Consider the following 16,756-nt stretch of genomic DNA (forward strand, 5'->3'; position numbering starts at 1 on the left):
TGGCCGCGTTAACATTGGATGTGCCATTGCATCAAGCCGATTACAGCACAGCTGAACCTTCAGAGCGTCCAGATTCTGCTGGAACTCTTCGATTCTTTTGACTTTTGATTAGATATGTGTAAATTGCATATGCAAAAATGGTCGTAGCCACCGAGAGAGTAGCACGTAAAGTATTTTCAGAAGCCATTCAAGAGTGTATAAGGGAAATCGTAATCAGTAGAATTACATTGCAGTGATTTGCATGACAGCATTCGCATATCCAGTACTGTCAGTGATCTGGACACGCATGAGGAGCACCGTATTTGCAAGACCTATCAGTACTTGTGGCGGACTAAGCTTGGCTGAGATTTCCGTATTCTGCGAGCTAAAAAAGACGAGCAATTCTTTCCCGGCCTTGGTAACGAACTGAATTAAAGATAAAATAGGTTAGGGAAAACAACCAGATGAAATGAAATTGCCTACCGTCTGGCCTGAATGTAGACGTTGTTGAAATACGTCGAATTGCGTCTTGTGGCTATCATCTGCAGAGGAATCGGGTACAACCCGAGCGCTGCCGAGGCCTGAGAAAGTGCTGACGATTCTGACTGCATCTTCTAATAGATAGAACGTTCCTGCTCGACCGTCCAGCGACTTGTCAGCGTATATATCGGTGAATGAAACGCCTTTCATGTTGTTGGAATCTTTCAACACAAGTGGAACGGGAGCATTCGTATTCAGAATGAGCTTGAATGTAGGAACAGATCTAACGATAGTTAGATCAAGAATCATCTGAAAATCATAGCACAAACTCGTTGACGCCGTTAGGTTCTTGAGCCGGTTCCTGTAACTTATACCTACTCAGGAGTGAGATGGCACTACTGAGGAAAAAAAAACAAGAAAGCCGCACATTGGTCCAAAGATAGTGTTGTCTTTTGTCGTCTTCCATGACGAGCTTGAAATGGACATCACCGAAGCCGAAGCCTGCACAGACGGGAACAGCTGCTCTTTGGCCTCTGCAAGACTAGGAAAATATATCATTCAAGCGAAATCTGGTTACACTCTACGACATTATCTCACCTCTTTCGAGCTGCCTCGTCTTCCACGGTCAGGGTAGCAGGCGAGGCTGCATCTTCGGTCGGAACATCATCAGCGAGAGTTTCCACTGAAATTACATCCGTGGGTTGAGGCGGCTGTTCGACATTCGCTTCATCTTCGAAGTCAGGCAACGCGTCTGCATCCGGCTTCAAACCTGCTATCTCCAACAATTCCTGGCCGGATGGAACTGGCAAAGGAGCAGGAGCAGGAGTGGACATAGGCTCCATCTGGTCAACTAGAGATGCAGTTGCTTGATGCTCGTGATCTGTCTCGCCCGCTGCATCTTCATCACTCAAGGATGTGATGGCAAAGTCGTGCTCTGGAAGATGAGACGGTGCTGGCGCATCTTCAATTGATTGTAACCCTTCCCTTACATCCTTTGCTCGCCCGAAGCGACCCTTCACGCTGGTTAGGCCGCCTTTCACAGCTGTCAACAGGGAGCTCCGGTTCTTGCTCCGGGGACCCACGGAACGTCCACCAGGAGCAGGTTTTGGTCGTGTCTTGTGGGATGCGTGACTACCACTTTCCTGAGATGAGCTCGAAGGCTGGCCAGAAATCAAGCGTGTCTTTGCGGGGATGGCAGCCCCTGAATTCTTGTCCATTAGCGGAGCAGGATCGATAAACTTGACCAAAGGATTAGCCGCCCGCGCACGGTGATGAGGTACCACTGGCTCAGCGGAAGACTCGAATCCTTCGTCGTTCCTTGATTGCGAAGGAGAATCGAAAAGAGGGTCAGGTGAGCTACGTCCCTCGTCGGCTGAAAGAATTACATCTTCAGTCAGTACTTGACTGACTTCAATGGTATCCTGGATATCGGGAGAGTAGCTGCGGAGGTCCTCGAACTCCACGATCGTCCCATTGACCTTGGGAGGTTCAACATGGGAGTTGGGGACATCCTGAGTATCAGGGTCATCGGGGCTTATCTGCATTAGCTCTCCTGCCACTTCTTCCACTTCTCCAAAGAGCTCCATGTCGAGCTCCCCTTCAGCGTCCGTATCGGTTAGCTTAGTTAGGGAAATCTGACGCGCGCCACGGGGGCCTGGTGACGAAGCGCGCCTTTGTTTCGCCAGTGATGATGACTTGGCCTTGCTTTTGGGTCCAAATGCCCTCACTTGTTGAGTCGAGGCATTACCAGCGATGCCAGGTTCTGACTCGCGCTTTCGCTTCGCCCTTGGCTCTCCCGTGGTTTTTTGACGTCTGCGCCGCTTCTTGGTGGTCAAGGGTTCATCATCGGAAGCATCATCTTGGAAGGTCTCAGAAGGTCCTTGTAGGTTGCCTCTACTAGACTTATTTTCAGGACGCGGACTTGCCCCTAACATATTGAACTCTTAGACATAAGCGCTCACTAGGGGTACACATGGCATACCAGGAAAGCCCGAAACATGAACCTCTTCGCCTGTCTCAAAAAGCAGTGGGTTCGTATGATCTCTGCCGCGGGTTAAAGCATGCGCCCAGAAAGTCTTGAGGAAATGCTTTGAGCCATAAGTAAAAGATCTTTCGGGTTCCCAACTGTGCATTAGATAAGTAAGGAAGCCACCCAGCAAGTAGAGTGACACCCTACGTGCTATCATCCCAGCTATACCCTTTCCACTGTGACGCGTCGGTTGAGCATAACGCGGCCCTCTTAAACGTTTTGTACCTACTTTGACATGATATTTCTATTTCGACCAAAAACTTAGCATACAGTGTAACGTTGCTTTGTCCTGAACTTACCCATATGATTTTCTTGCCCCGCTTCGCATCCACACGGGCCTTTGTCACAGACTCTGAACCACCATGAGTACGACCATAAGATAACTGCAAAAAACAGGCACTCGGAGACTCACCGACTTCGTATTCTGGGTCACTCATGGTGACATGAATAGAAAGATGACAGTACTACGCCTCGAGCAAGGTTTCACATTTTGGGTGTCGTACAATAATGTGGGAGAATATTTCCAATTGCAACTCCGAGCAGCATTACAAATTTATTGCGGTGACAGATAAGTGACGGAAGCAAAAGCTGCGTAGTATCTACAAACGAGTTTGATCACAACATTCATCGCAAAATCAAGAACATTTGAATCAAGTACACTATGATTAAACCAGGGCACGACAACAAGTACGTTAGCAAGCAAGAATGAAATACAGTAAGCAGGAAATAGTCAAGATACCAATAAGATCGTCGGGAGAATATCAAGTCTGTCAACGAGTGGGCAAGGTTAAAAGCCTTCCTGAAATGAGACAATCCTTCACCCATGGAACGTGAGCGAGTGTGACGTCGTCCTGAAGGTCTTCGGGAAAATCTGTGGCTTCCTTGACGATAACATAGTCATACGCGGGAAGATCTTTGGATGCAAATTTGACTTCAGTCACGGCTTCCACCCGAGAAGCTCCCATGCAAATCATAATCCAGGGAACGACTCGGCTCGCGTCTTGTGTGGCATCGGAACCACCCTGCGCGAGGAAATGAGTATCAACACAGCAAACAGCGATCTACTGCATACCTTTCTCCCCCCACGTGACGGTAAGGGCACGAGATCAGAGCCGAGGCACAGTATGGTCTTGCCAGAGAATAACTTGGATGCTACCGTATTTGACATGATATCAGTCAAGTGTTCTTTGCAGTTACCCCAGTCTAGGTCAACAAGTTGAGATACGCGAGCGCTCAATGTCTCTGAAAACCCAGCAGGAAGCAGTACGGGTTGCCAGTCCTACACATAACGGTTGTCAGCAGAAGATCGGGGAGACTCAAACCCAACGTACCGGTGATGTTTCTTTCTTTAGATAATCATCTCGTATCCACTCATTAGATAGACACGGTATCCCAAGAGCGAGAGCCACCAGAAATTTGGGTTTCTGGTTGTAATCGTCGGCCAGGAGGAAAACACGTTCCAAACCCTCGAACTCGGGCTTCGGCTTGAACTTGAAGTTTTCTTGGGAAGCTATCCAGCGTTTATTTGACTGGCTATGGGTACCCTCCATGGGAAAAATGCTTGACCAGTCGTCAATGACTGTGCCTCCATTGTGCTTGATAGCTAGCATCACGCTGTCCTTCATTTGCTCGGGGTACTTGTTGCGAACGGTAAGCGTCACAACGAAACCGGTCTTCGCGAATGGCTTCTTATGCTTGAACGAGGTGGCACTCATCAAGGACATCCCGGAAGGTGAGGGCGTAGCACGTAGAGGCTTCGGCCGAATGATTGTGACGATGGAATCTGCAGTGAGGGTGCGGTCTTTCCAACGAGACTGGACAGCTCTTGAGGCAATCCGGACGTCCGAAATGGCGTAATCTGAGCGTGTGGTGTCAGAACCGTCGTCAACTTCGACAGTGACGGATCCTGATTCCGTCTCACTAATATCTACCACAGTACCGCGAAGATTGCCGTGGCAAAGGATCACAGCATCTCCGACCCGCAGTTCGCACCGACGGAGCATAGCAACATCCACCTGGTCCTCGGTCTCATCGTCAAATTTGATGAGATATTTAGTACCGGTCTGTAACGAGTGGACGGTGCCTGCATAATAATGACCATCTTGCCTCCACAATGCGAATACGCGAGTGGCGGGCTGAGCTGGAAGGGCACGGCCTGTAGAAACAGTGTGGCGAAGCCGTTTTGCGACTCGGGTAGCGGGCGCAGGGGTGTTAGCGGTTTTACTACGAGTGGATGCCTTCGATGGGACACGAACAGGCTTGACGTCTTCAACGCGTCTCCGCTTCCGCGATGAAGGTGCTTTGATCTCAGCAGGAGCGGGACCAACGTCCATATAGTCGTCATCGTCAGCGAGTTCCGACTCTTCCTCCTCCTGTTTTTCTGCGTTCGGGATTGGATGTGTCTCGTCCCGACAGTCATCAGAGGCCTCAGTATCCGACGGGTGTTTACGCTTCTTTGCAGAGGATTCAACACGGGTACGAGTGCTCATGCGCGTAGGTGCTGGTGGCGCTTTCTCTTTCCCTTTCCCATTCTTGAAGGAGTAAGGGTCTACTTTAGGGGTAGCCACTCGCTCAGGCACCGAGGTTCGGTCCTGCTGGTCCTGCTCGGGAGCAGAACTAGGGATTTCTCCAGACTCTTCTTTCGCTTTCTTCTTCGCACGAGCTGAACTCTTCGGCTTCGCTGTGGAAGGCTTTACCTGTGGTTTCACAGACTGAGGGTGACCCTGGTTAAGACAAGCGACAAGAAACAAGGAAAGACCAGTCACCTTCTTGACCAGCACAGGGGACGGAGGAATAGATGGCATCATCGAGGATCGCGTTTTACCCGAAGCTGGCACTGCCGCCGACTTTGCAGCTGACTTGACCTGCAAAAGAGTAGCTAGAGGAACATCGCCCTCCGGATCTTGGCTGCTTTCATGTACCTCCACAGAGTCTGCAACAATTTCTCCTGAGCTAAGTTCTGACATAGGACTAAGAGGACGAAAAGGGCGCTTTGTAGGACTCTCGTTAAGCCTAATGTCTCTTGTGGGTGTGGCGGCGCTCGGTACAGGTGGTTCAGAGTCGGGTACGATGTCAAGGTTATCATATTCGGGTTGCGGTAACCGAGGGCGATAAAAAGGTGCCTGTCTGACTGGCGGAGGTGCGCCGTTGTCCTCAGAAAGTAAGTCTGAAGGGTGTATCGCTACAAAGCCTGATGGCTGGGTCTCGGCATGATCATTTGGTGTCTGAACAGGTTCAAACGGCTGCATGGTTGCTCTGTCGCTCACGGGGGGCGGAGGCGCACCGGCGCCTTTGCCTGCAAACTGTCGAAGTCTGCGCTCCCGTTGTTCTGGGCGGATTAAAGACAGGAGACTACGCGGACCTGGCGAGGAAGTCGTTCCAAGAGTGGCACGAGCACTTCTGGAACGCAAGGTAGGCGCATATAAATCTTCCGCGGCTGCGCTTGTAGCAGTATCGTCCAGTGGTGTTGATGGTTGAGTGGGAGCAAACTGTTCAGGAATTGCCGCAAGTTTTTTCTCCTCTGAAAGCTCATCTTCTGCTACAATAAGTGAAGACTGTGATGCATTGGCCTGGACCCCGTATCGATTGCGTTGTGCCTCGAGGGATTCGAGCGAGTCCTCTACATCAAACGGAAAGTGATGAGGTTGGAAGAAATGGATTAAACAAAGGGCCTCACCATCATTCAACAACTGCGATGCGTCGGGATGGGGAAAGCTTGTGTTCTGGGAGGAGCCTTCAGAACCACTCGAGTGCGAAGGAGTACCTGCCACAAGGACGCTGCCACTGGCTTCGCTGGCTTTCGATTGCTCATAAGCGCGCCGTATTTTATTCATCCATGAATCACCGTCCTCCTCCTGCGACTTGGATGAATGGTCCATGAGATCATCCATGGCAAGATCTGTTGTAGTAGTCCGTCCTAGGTCAGAGAGTGGCACGTCAAAAACCTGAGTAGCCTGCGCTATGTAATTTGCTGCAGGATCTTGTGATACTGCGCCACCGAAGGAATCTTGCGAGCAAAGGGAAGGAGATCTCTGGCGTCGGCTGGGTGCCACAGGGAGGGATTTGGTAGGTTGGAGAAGTGGCTGAGCAAGCTTTGCTGAACGAGGAGACTGAAAGGAAACAGACTTTGGGACTAAAAGGTAACAAGGACGTTACGATCTTAAAGCAAAGAGCACAAAGGTTGATTGGTGGCTCACCATTCGCCATTCCAATACCAGATGCTGTACGTGAATCAGGGTGGCTCAAAGAATCGGCATGGGAACCCTTTACATTGGCCGGTTTGGCAGAAACTGCTTGCGGGGACGACGAGCGAGTACGCGCAACGTTTTCGTGCTTATTCTTATTTGAGGCTGGAGTGTTTTCTTTCTGGGATCCTTCCTCGATTATTTCCTCCTCCCTGTGCAAAACTTGCGGCTGCGTCTGTGTTGGGGCGAGCCAGTTGAGCTGGTAGCGGGATGTTGAACCTCGAGCAGGCGGGATCATCATGGAATCAATAGAAAAATTTGTACTGAGATTCCTGTCTTGCTCGCATTCGTGATTCAAACCCCACTCATCGCTATGCTCCGCAAATGGTTTTTGTTTCGTAAGTGCATGCTGTAGGAGCTGGGTCGGTTGCGACTCTACCGAATCACTAAACGGGTAAACTTTAATTGGAAAGTCCCGCTCAGCACACAATCGACGCGCCTGTGATCGAAGATGTCCATATGACCTTTGCGTTACGCTGAGTGGGTATTTGTTGGCTGGAGTCGCGTAGATACTCTGCCGCTGAGCTGATCAACAAATCTACGAAAATTCCTTATATAAAATTAGGGTGCATTCACAAACTGGGGTGCGACAGGAAAAATGAACCAGACCTGCGCCTGGACTCTGGAATCCAAATGTACAGTCAACTAGCTCAGGGTCCATTAGAAGTGATTGAATGGGCACTGCCACTGATCCATTAGCTAAGCACGATTCAGCTACGTAAAACCATGCCTGTAAAGGCCGCCATCCGATTATCTATTTCGTACTATCATCCTACTAGTAGTTACGAACATTGGTTAACGTGAAGATCTGCTCCAGACATTCTTTTATAATCCTATTCGAACGAAGCAGCATCGCATCGCTGCCGAACGAAGGGTCTTACGTAAGAAATAAATGCACGTGCTCTCGACGCGTTAATCTGATGGTGGTTGATTTTCTTGTTCTACATCTTCTCCGTATTTTAGTTCGTGCCAACCTATCTCTTCGCATTCGTTCCTTTAGACCTCTGCGCTGGCGCTGCAATGTACCAGATAGACAAAACGAAAAAGGGTCGTTCTTTATCTTCCGCCGCTCGAACACTTCTCTCTGTGGATGACTCAGATGCCGCCGCCTTAATGCCTGCTATCAGCGCAGAAAAAATATCCACCACTAAAACGACTTCCAAGAAAGCGTTTTCTAAGACAAAAGATAAAGCAAAGGCGACCTCCATCAGGCCCGTTCGTGTTGCGGACTACGACTCCCAGGAGATTACGAACGTACCGAATCCTGTACCAGACACTGGCCTTCCTCCTCCCAGCGATAATATAGTATATTTCACGCCGCCGCCAATTACTGCATCTCCTTCGGTAAGCCATCAGTCCCAGGAGTATCACGCTGCAGCGACCACTGGAAAGTCCATCAGCGCGAGTTCTGTGTCAACCTTCACCCCATTGCCACCACTACTCTCTCTTGAGCCTACACAAACCTCGGACAATGTGCATGCTATCGTAATAACGTCTATTCCTTCTCGGACGAGTTCAACTCAGTCCCACAATGCAGTTCAATCAGCCCAAGTCCAACATCCCTCGCCATTGCACCAAATCTCAAAACCGGCAATCATTGCACTCTCTGTTGTTGGAGGTGTCGTATTACTGGGGGTATTCGTCGTGATAAGGCTTTTGAGACGTCCCCGCCGCCGCAAGTGTCCAACACCCTCTCTCCCCATTCTCCAGGATGGTGCCTTCCCAGACCACTTTGAGAGCGAAGGATCCGGATCTCCGGTTTTTGGAGGCAAGGAACGATTCTCGCCCTCGCTGAGGGGTGCACGAGGAAATACTGGGCTCTGGACATGGACTCAGTATCACTCCGGAATTCCAAAGCCGGCGCCAACTGTTACAGTCTCAAAGTCAACGTCAGGCGAATCCGTGAAAGGATCAGGCAGTCAAGAGAACTTGCTTGCCGAGAAAAGGACCTCTTTTGGTGGGCAAGACCAATACCCTTTCACTGGGCAAGGCAACTTTGGACAAAGGACCCAACCGCCTCTGCAGCCTATCCAGAATGCAATAACTCGCGCGGTCTCTCGGCTCTCCACTGTCTCTATGTCTCTTTACCCGAACTCGCCGGCCAACACTACATACTATGGCGCGACGAACGTAGGTGTAGCCATAGAGAGCACAGCGCCTCTGACAGGCGATGGACAAACTATGACACGTGCAAAGGACAGAGTTGCGGCAGGACGCGCGCGCAATAGCATGGTCGCTCCTCCTAACGCCAAGGATGCCTCCTCGCTGCGACGCTCCCAAAGCTATGCCTATGGTGGAATGGATACTACCCCAACCTCACCTAGATCCGGGAGAAGCACGCAGAACGTGGGCCGTACACGCATCAAATCAACATACTACACGCCTGGTTCATATCCTCGCGCCTCTGCAGCTCCTTCGGCATGGTCAAAAGACCGTGGACAGCAAGATGGCCCCCACCCTGATCGCACTCATGATTTACAACGTTCTGAGTCTCATCGAGGCCGTGAGACACAGGCGCTAACCTGTGCTCTTGGACTAGCTTCGCCTGTCCCGCCATCTCCACATCCAACGCTGTACCCGGACGATTCCATGAGTGTGATCGGAGAAGGAAAGAAGGTCACCGTGACAGGCACGCGCAGTCACAAAAAACCAGTTCCCAAAGCTATGCTCGATTACGACAAGTCATCTTCACCTGACTCTGCAGCGCTTGGAAGTTTGATGATGGTGGACTTCGCGGCGTCAAAGTCGACTGCATCACTGGTAAACATACGTCCGTGCGAAGCGGCTAGGGAGACGCGTGAGGCGCAATCCCAGGGAGTGCAGTGTTCCGGGGGGTCCGGCCAACCAAAGACGAGCTCGAAGAAGAGAGTGGAGGACAGACCACCGCGTGTTCCATCACCTCCACCGTTGCCATCACTTGCACAGATGGCACTTGCTCACGCGAACCCTGAAGCATACGCTGACTACCACAGCCCGACATACAGCATCTATGGGTTGTATGATGGGGATAGGAAAAGTCGCGGAACATCATTTGGATGCTGATTTAGATTGATTCGGGCACAAACTATACGACATACTGTCACCTACTGTAGTTTTGTATGAGATTGTAACTTGGCAAGGTCGACTTACTACGTTTGTGGTCAAGTGCCACTTTCGAGCTTGGCGCTCTTATCATTTGAATCGATCACGTTACAGGAACTGTTCTCGGCAAGTCAACCATTGAAAGCTGTACATGTGATATGCGGGAGTTGTTATGTTAGATTCGTGAGAGGGTGTTTATAGCAAGTTCTTCCTTCTGTGTTACTCCTTCCTACTGCGGAAAAGAAATTCCAACCAACTGCGCGAAGGAAAAAAAAAACAGCCTAACAGCTGCGGACGACCCAAAGCCAAGCCAGAACTAGACTGAACTTGGAGCACGTTGGAAGTCGGGAATACTACTAGTACTACGCCTTTTCACATACCACTAGTCTGCGATACCCCTTTGCACCTTTCCCTTTCGAATACCCCCCATCATATCTCTCATGTCCCAGCTCGCCCTCCCTGCGCACCAAGAAAATCATAGCCTTAAAGGCGACGACGACGACGATATCGAGTATGAAGAGCTCGGACTGCTGCCTGCAGATATCCCGCCTGTCCCCTCCTTTCGTGGCATTCCATTGAAATACATATCGTGAGTGTCGCATCTTTCTGTTGCGACGTCTAAGCCTGGCATGTTCCTGCCATGTTTTCTTGTCTTGAACCGTGGGCGACCTGACTGACAACTCATGTCTACAGACTCGTGACATTGGCGGTTCAGAATTCTCTTTTAACATTAATAATGCACTATTCACGCGTGTCCATTCCTCCATCCCAGTCCTACTCTGCCCCGACCGCCGTTCTTCTCAACGAGCTTCTCAAAGGGTTCATATCACTCGCCATCGCTTTCGCCCGTATAAACCGTGTCACGCCTTACACATCCGACACCCCACAGCTACCACTCACTGCCAGCCGCTTCTGGCATCCTACAAAGGTTCTTCTGCGCGTCCGACGACTAGGCAGAGAAGTCTTCTCGCCGGATTGCTGGAAGTTGTCGATACCCGCCATCCTATATGGTACGTACTCCGCGCTGCACACGAGCTGCTCTCATTAATCTCGCTCCGTGGGTTTCAGTCATTCAGAATAATCTGCAGTATGTTGCTGCCACCAATTTGGAAGCGGCCACTTTCCAAGTCAGTTATCAAATGAAAATACTTTCCACGGCGGCCTTTTCAGTCATACTTCTGCGAAAGCAGTTAAGTGCCAGCCAATGGCTAGCGCTACTTTTCCTTGCCATTGGAGTTGGCGTGGTGCAAATACAGACTGGTGTGAGCGACACGAGCAAGGCGTCCTCGCTGTTGTTCCATGGGACTTCGATGAACGCCCTTAAGGGGTTCCTCGCGGTCTTTGCCGCATGTTTCACATCCGGCCTCGCAGGTGTCTATTTCGAAATGGTTCTCAAAAATTCTCAGTCCGATCTCTGGATCCGCAACGTGCAACTCTCTGCATTCTCCCTCCTCCCTGCACTTATTCCCATCATCCTCTCACGACCATCTGAAACGGGACTCCTCAGTTCCCTGTTTGAGAACTTTGGCGCCTGGGCGTGGGCCACGGTTGCCATCCAAGTGTTTGGTGGCCTGGTCACTGCCATGGTCATCAAGTATTCTGACAACATCCTCAAGGGCTTCGCCACGAGTTTGAGCATCGTGATCTCATTCCTGGCGTCAGTCGCACTCTTCGACTTCCAGATGACGTTCACGTTCATCCTTGGCTCTGTTATCGTCCTTATCGCAACATGGCTGTACAACCAGCCCGGGCGCAACCCTAGTACACCAAGACTAGTTTACGTGGGCAAGAACTGAGCGTCAAAGGATGATAGTGCACATTGGGACATGCCACGTTTCCGAGCTGGACTCTTTCAGCCCGTTATCGTTATTCCGAGAGTGCTCGGAACGCCTTGTCTTCGACCACTTATTTATACCGATATATAAGGACGGTCACTCTTGTTACATTCGGACATGCATATTTTGTTGGACGCTTAAGTTACGGTACACCCACTATTCCGTGTTCCCATCATCACGTTGTCTTAATTTGATTACGCGACGGTAGTCGGCCTACGATACACAATGTGATATACAATACAATCAATACTCCATGGAAGCTTTCTCGTGGTTTGTGTGATGCTCTTGCTAGAGATCTCGAAAGCGATGCGGAGTATGACGTACAACATGGACAGGCCAACAGGTAGATAAGATGAGTAAATACAACTTCATGCTCTCTGCTCCAAGCCTCTCTTGAGAGCTGCAAAGAAAACCTTGTCAGCCAAAGAGAGCTATGGTGTCACACGTGTACCCACCATCACAGGTATCTTTGGCATCACCAAATAGCATTTTCGTGTTTGGCATATAGAACATGGGGTTCGGGACGTCAGCTGCAGAAACGTAAACCGACCAATCAGCAATGTGAGGTTTATCACGCACCATAACCACTGGACATTCCTCTCTTCATTACAATAACCTGTTTGCTCTTCCATGCATGCAAAACAGGCATACCAGCAATCGGAGAACCAGGTTCAAGGGAGATAGGGTTTACAGTATCATTGGCGCCGATGACGAGCGTCACATCAGTCTCGTTGAAATCATCGTTGATCTCGTCCATCTCCAAGACGATATCATAGGGCACAGAGGCCTCGGCCAGCAAGACGTTGCACTGGCCGGGCATGCGACCAGCGACAGGGTGAATAGCGAAGCGCACTTTGACACCCTTCGCTCTCAGCATAGCGCATATTTCTGCTATAGGATATTGAGCCTTAGCAACGGCCATGCCATACCCAACAACCTGGACCAAATTAGGGGTGTATCAAACTGGCTCATCAAGGCTTACCAAGATCACACTCTCGGAATTGGCAAGAGCCTCTACCGTGTCCTCGATGTTCGTCTTCGTGACAGTGCCTTCAATTTGAGTGGCCTCACTCGGTGCAACAGTGCCAATGCCACCAAACAGAACGTTTATTATTGATCTGTTCATTGCCACACACTGCGAGATATTGTTTGAGCTACTCTAAATCTGGGGGGCATATGACACGCACCATGATGTATGATAGGATCGTACCACTGACACCGATCAGCGAACCCACTGTCGTAAGGAGAGGGTTGTCCAGCATGAAGCCTATCCAAAGGTCAAACACATGCTTAAAGCTCGGCTCTGGGACTCACCTTCTGCGACTAGCGCGAACCCTGAATAGGCGTTCAAGACAGTGATGACAACAGCTTCAAACAACATGTCAGAAACTGACCAATAGTACTTGGAATCGTACATACGCATGTCGGCACCACCGATAGCAGCTGTCGTCGTAAAGCCCTTGATGAAACTGAGAACTGTACTAGCTCCGAGATACCCTGCAGCAACCAAGGGCACTGTTGGCGCAGCCGTGACAAAGGCAGCCATGGTCAATACATTCGCTCCGAGTAAACTAGAGTTAATGATGTGTTTTCCAGGCATCATCAACGGCCTCGAGCCCATTTTTCCAGCAAGCTTCAAGAACGCGACAATGGAGCCAGTGAAGGTGATACCACCAATGACAACCCCGAGATAGGCAGTGACTAGGTGTAGCGTAGAGAGATGAGACGGGTCAGCAAGGACACTGCCGATGGAAGTGAGGACGGCAGCAAGACCGACAACAGAGTGCAAAGCAGCTACCATCTGTGGAAGCTCGGTGGCCGTGATACGGCGACCAATGATGGTACCGATGGTACCTCCAATAGTAGCAACACCAGCAAATTGGGCAAGCAGGGCAGGGGGAAAGCCGACCGCCAGAAGTGAGGAAAGAATGCCCGATCCGACACCAAGTATTCCCAGTGCATTCCCTTGTCGTGCAGTTGCCTGAGATCCCAACCCAGATAGAGAAGCTGTAGGCCATACATAGCCTATTAGATTCGTACTCTCCAAATGACAAAATGTGCTTACCAATACAAAGCATGCTGCTTGTCAGGTAACCTGCCTGTACAAGGCCGGCCATACCAGTGCTGGCAGCAGCCAAGAAACCACCGGTAAATACGACAGCTGGGATACCGTACAACCAAGAGTATTCAGGAGGATCCGTTGGTCCTGTTACGTCATGTTTAAGTGCAGTAGCAGACGAGATCAAAGCTCGACTCACTCTTGAACATATCAAGCATCCGCTTTGTTATGACGAAACCACCGGCGACATTGACACTGGCGAGGAGCACGGAGAGTGCGCCAAATACCTGAGGAATGGTTTCTGGAAGATATCCTCCTCCCATGACGAACAGACCACCAACACCAACCATACCTTTGAAACACTCAGTTCAATTTCATACCAAAAGAGAAGGTAGATACCAGATATAGCATTGGTAACGGACATCAGGGGAGAGTGCAGAGCTGGTGCGACACCCCAGACGACTCGGTATCCGACAAGACCTGCAAGGCCAAACGTGAAGAAGTTGCTCATGAAGGCGGCGCCGGTCATCTTGCCGAGAGCCACTGCGGAACCCATTCCAGCCGCGACTGTAGCTATCTCGCGGGTAGCCTTTTGCCAGGGAGTGATGGCCAGGGTCTCTGACTTCTCCTCAACCTTGGGAGTGGGACGCGCAGCAGGAGGAGGAGCAGGTCGGGGCGCAGGAGGGAGGATGGCACCTTGGTGGACAACGATAGAACCACGAACGACTTCATCAGTAAGATCAATATTGAAGGCGTTGTTCTCTCCTATAGACAACAAAAACTTGGTGATGTTATTCGAATACAGAGTAGACGACTGCGTTGGAAGTCGTGAAGGAAGGTCAGTGTAACCTTGGTCCTTTGAGATGTTATTTATCACGCAAAGCAGATAGCATACCTATGATCGTCACGCCGTTCTTGACTACGAGTTTTCCAGGAACCGTCGCTTCGCAGTTACCACCGGCTTCAGCAGCCATCTAAGTATAACAGCCATCAATAGTGAAATTTTGATTCTTTGCCAAAGGTAACTCACATCCACAATAACCGAACCCTGCTTCATAGCTGCAATCATCTAAGACAACGGTCAGATACGTCACAGATCCTCTGGTGGATACTTGCATAATCGAGAATCAGTTTGGGTGCAGGTTTGCCAGGAATGAGGGCCTATAAACATTGGTTAGCAGAAGGGCAAAGAAAAATCGCACGACACATACCGTAGTGATGATAATGTCGACCTCCTTGCACTGTTCCAAGAACAGCGCCATCTCAGCCTCAATGAACTCCTTAGACATTTCCTTCGCGTAACCACCTGCGCCTCCTCCTTCTTCCTCAATGGAGACTTCCACGAACTCTGCACCAAGAGACTGCACTTGTTCACGAGCTGCAGACCGCGTATCAAACCCGCGAACAATGGCACCAAGCCGACGAGCCTGGTGGAATAGTATCATAAGCAAGACGTGAGCACAAGCAACAGATTGTTCTTACAGTAGCGATGGCACTCAATCCAGCAACACCTGCGCCGATGACAAGAACTTTACCAGGTGGAATCTAAGGTCGTATGAGACAACATGAAACACTGCGCGCCGCGGATGGCATACCTTCCTAAAGAACCCCAATTCCAGTTAGACACAGAAAGGAAAACGAACAATTGAGGCTGACCCAGCTGCGGTAACCTGACCCGTAAGATATCTTCCAAAATGGTTAGAGGCCTCTAATACAGCCTTGTAGCCAGCAATGTTTGCCATTGAGCTGTTAATGCTGGTCAATGCTTGCTTCTCCATGCCAAACCGTGATTGAGTCTGACCTCAGCGCATCGAACGTCTGAGCACGAGAAATACGAGGAATCATATCCATAGCAAATGCATTAACTTTACGTGAAGCCAGCGCATCTACCACGGCCTTGTTCTTTGCAGGGTATAGGAACGAAATGACCGTGCTTCCCTCCTTCATGCCCTTGGCCTCTTCAGCAACGGATGGTGCTTGTACTTTGATCATGATATCCGTTCTATCGAAGAGCTCATCTCGAGATACGATAGTAGCCCCGGCTGCAACATATTCTTCATCCAGGAATTGAGCCTGTGCACCAGCGTGTTTCTCGACAAGAACGTTAGCAAAACCTTTCTTCTTGAGGAGGGTGACGTTTTGGGGCGTGAGAGATACCCGTCGCTCGTCCGGGAATATCTCTCGCGGTGCTCCGACTGTCAGAGACGCATAAGGGATGCCTGGTGTCAAGACGTGTGAAGGAGGCCTCAGGTTGAGATGAAGGACGAGCACATACCAGAAACCTTTGGTGCATCTGGGACGGCTTTGACTTGATTTGTATTACGCGATGACGAGTGAAATGAACGAAGCGCTGTAAGTAGGGATACTATGTCATAGGCTAATCCGGACCCAATTATATATAATTTCACTGACCTGAAGTGAGTGATCGGAGGCTGCTGCGCCTTGAAGTGTAGAGATTTAATGGCCGACAGCCCAGTCTCGCTGCTGGCGGCCTGAAAGCCAGCATGGACATGGTCACGGTTGACAAAAGAGACGGTCTGAGCAGTGAGCGTATGTGTTACATAAAAACACTCGTTAAATACATAGGTCATGATAACGGATGTAAATAGAGATCATCATCGGAAAAATAAGGCCCGCGGCACCCTGGAGGCACCCTTCCTCACCCTTTCCGAATGATTCTCAGCTAACCTGCTGGCATCGATAAGTAACAGAATCTTGAGCCGACTAGATATATAAAGGACTTGCATATCGTTGATCATCGTCTGCTGCCACGTGTATATAGAGCGTGCTAGTGATAACTCAACGATACGGTGACAAGTATTCCATGATCCTGTTCAGCTTCTCGTATACAGCATGAGAATGGAAACACGGGTGTACGTCAATTGTGCTCGCGCTCGCGATAGAAATATTATTAAATTTAGCATCTTCTGAAAGACCATGAGCTGAATTCATGGCAAAACGGCCTCCGATTCTCACAGCAGCGTCACGGGCGGTCCGAACACATGGGGTCTCTAGTCTCTTAGATGCCAATCGCACACTTCGGAACAAA

At 50.1% G+C, this 16,756-nt stretch overlaps 5 protein-coding genes across 5 annotated transcripts; 2 read left to right on the forward strand and 3 right to left on the reverse strand.

The window, feature by feature from the left end:
• Positions 1–150: 150 nt before the first annotated feature.
• On the reverse strand, positions 151–2,980 carry DFJ58DRAFT_753619 (uncharacterized protein). Its single transcript, XM_041387930.1, has 10 exons — positions 2,901–2,980; positions 2,788–2,840; positions 2,718–2,732; positions 2,636–2,664; positions 2,441–2,583; positions 1,057–2,386; positions 887–1,000; positions 789–833; positions 463–742; positions 151–405 (listed from the first exon to the last, which is right to left on the reverse strand). The coding sequence occupies exons 1-10, from the start codon at positions 2,923–2,925 to the stop codon at positions 223–225; spliced, it is 2,217 nt and encodes a 738-aa protein (XP_041251475.1). The 5' UTR covers positions 2,926–2,980; the 3' UTR covers positions 151–222.
• A 278-nt stretch (positions 2,981–3,258) lies between these two features.
• Positions 3,259–4,821, reverse strand: DFJ58DRAFT_648939 (uncharacterized protein; the record flags this gene model as incomplete). The annotated part of the gene is made up of 3 exons (XM_041381502.1): positions 3,259–3,510; positions 3,561–3,767; positions 3,820–4,821. 3 exons carry the CDS (start codon positions 4,819–4,821, stop codon positions 3,259–3,261), a joined length of 1,461 nt encoding a protein of 486 aa, XP_041251476.1.
• A 2,809-nt stretch (positions 4,822–7,630) lies between these two features.
• On the forward strand, positions 7,631–9,861 carry DFJ58DRAFT_753625 (uncharacterized protein). Its single transcript, XM_041387931.1, has one exon. It carries the CDS (start codon positions 7,753–7,755, stop codon positions 9,772–9,774), a length of 2,022 nt encoding a protein of 673 aa, XP_041251477.1. The 5' UTR covers positions 7,631–7,752; the 3' UTR covers positions 9,775–9,861.
• Positions 9,862–10,020: 159 nt separating this feature from the next.
• DFJ58DRAFT_693826 (nucleotide-sugar transporter) lies at positions 10,021–11,861 on the forward strand. Its single transcript, XM_041383422.1, has 3 exons — positions 10,021–10,402; positions 10,507–10,823; positions 10,882–11,861. Exons 1-3 carry the CDS (start codon positions 10,254–10,256, stop codon positions 11,607–11,609), a joined length of 1,194 nt encoding a protein of 397 aa, XP_041251478.1. The 5' UTR covers positions 10,021–10,253; the 3' UTR covers positions 11,610–11,861.
• DFJ58DRAFT_753627 (PNTB-domain-containing protein) lies at positions 11,862–16,253 on the reverse strand. Its single transcript, XM_041387932.1, has 19 exons — positions 16,120–16,253; positions 15,983–16,057; positions 15,509–15,926; positions 15,360–15,453; positions 15,190–15,252; positions 14,919–15,134; positions 14,824–14,868; positions 14,738–14,776; positions 14,603–14,681; positions 14,107–14,556; positions 13,907–14,059; positions 13,714–13,854; positions 13,068–13,655; positions 12,963–13,016; positions 12,836–12,915; positions 12,631–12,783; positions 12,228–12,585; positions 12,104–12,178; positions 11,862–12,048 (listed from the first exon to the last, which is right to left on the reverse strand). Exons 1-19 carry the CDS (start codon positions 16,217–16,219, stop codon positions 12,017–12,019), a joined length of 3,213 nt encoding a protein of 1,070 aa, XP_041251479.1. The 5' UTR covers positions 16,220–16,253; the 3' UTR covers positions 11,862–12,016.
• Between the last annotated feature and the right edge of the window lie 503 nt (positions 16,254–16,756).

Source organism: Suillus subalutaceus, assembly GCF_016647625.1.
Source record: "Suillus subalutaceus strain FC151 chromosome Unknown DFJ58scaffold_1, whole genome shotgun sequence".
Classification (NCBI taxonomy): domain Eukaryota; kingdom Fungi; phylum Basidiomycota; class Agaricomycetes; order Boletales; family Suillaceae; genus Suillus; species Suillus subalutaceus.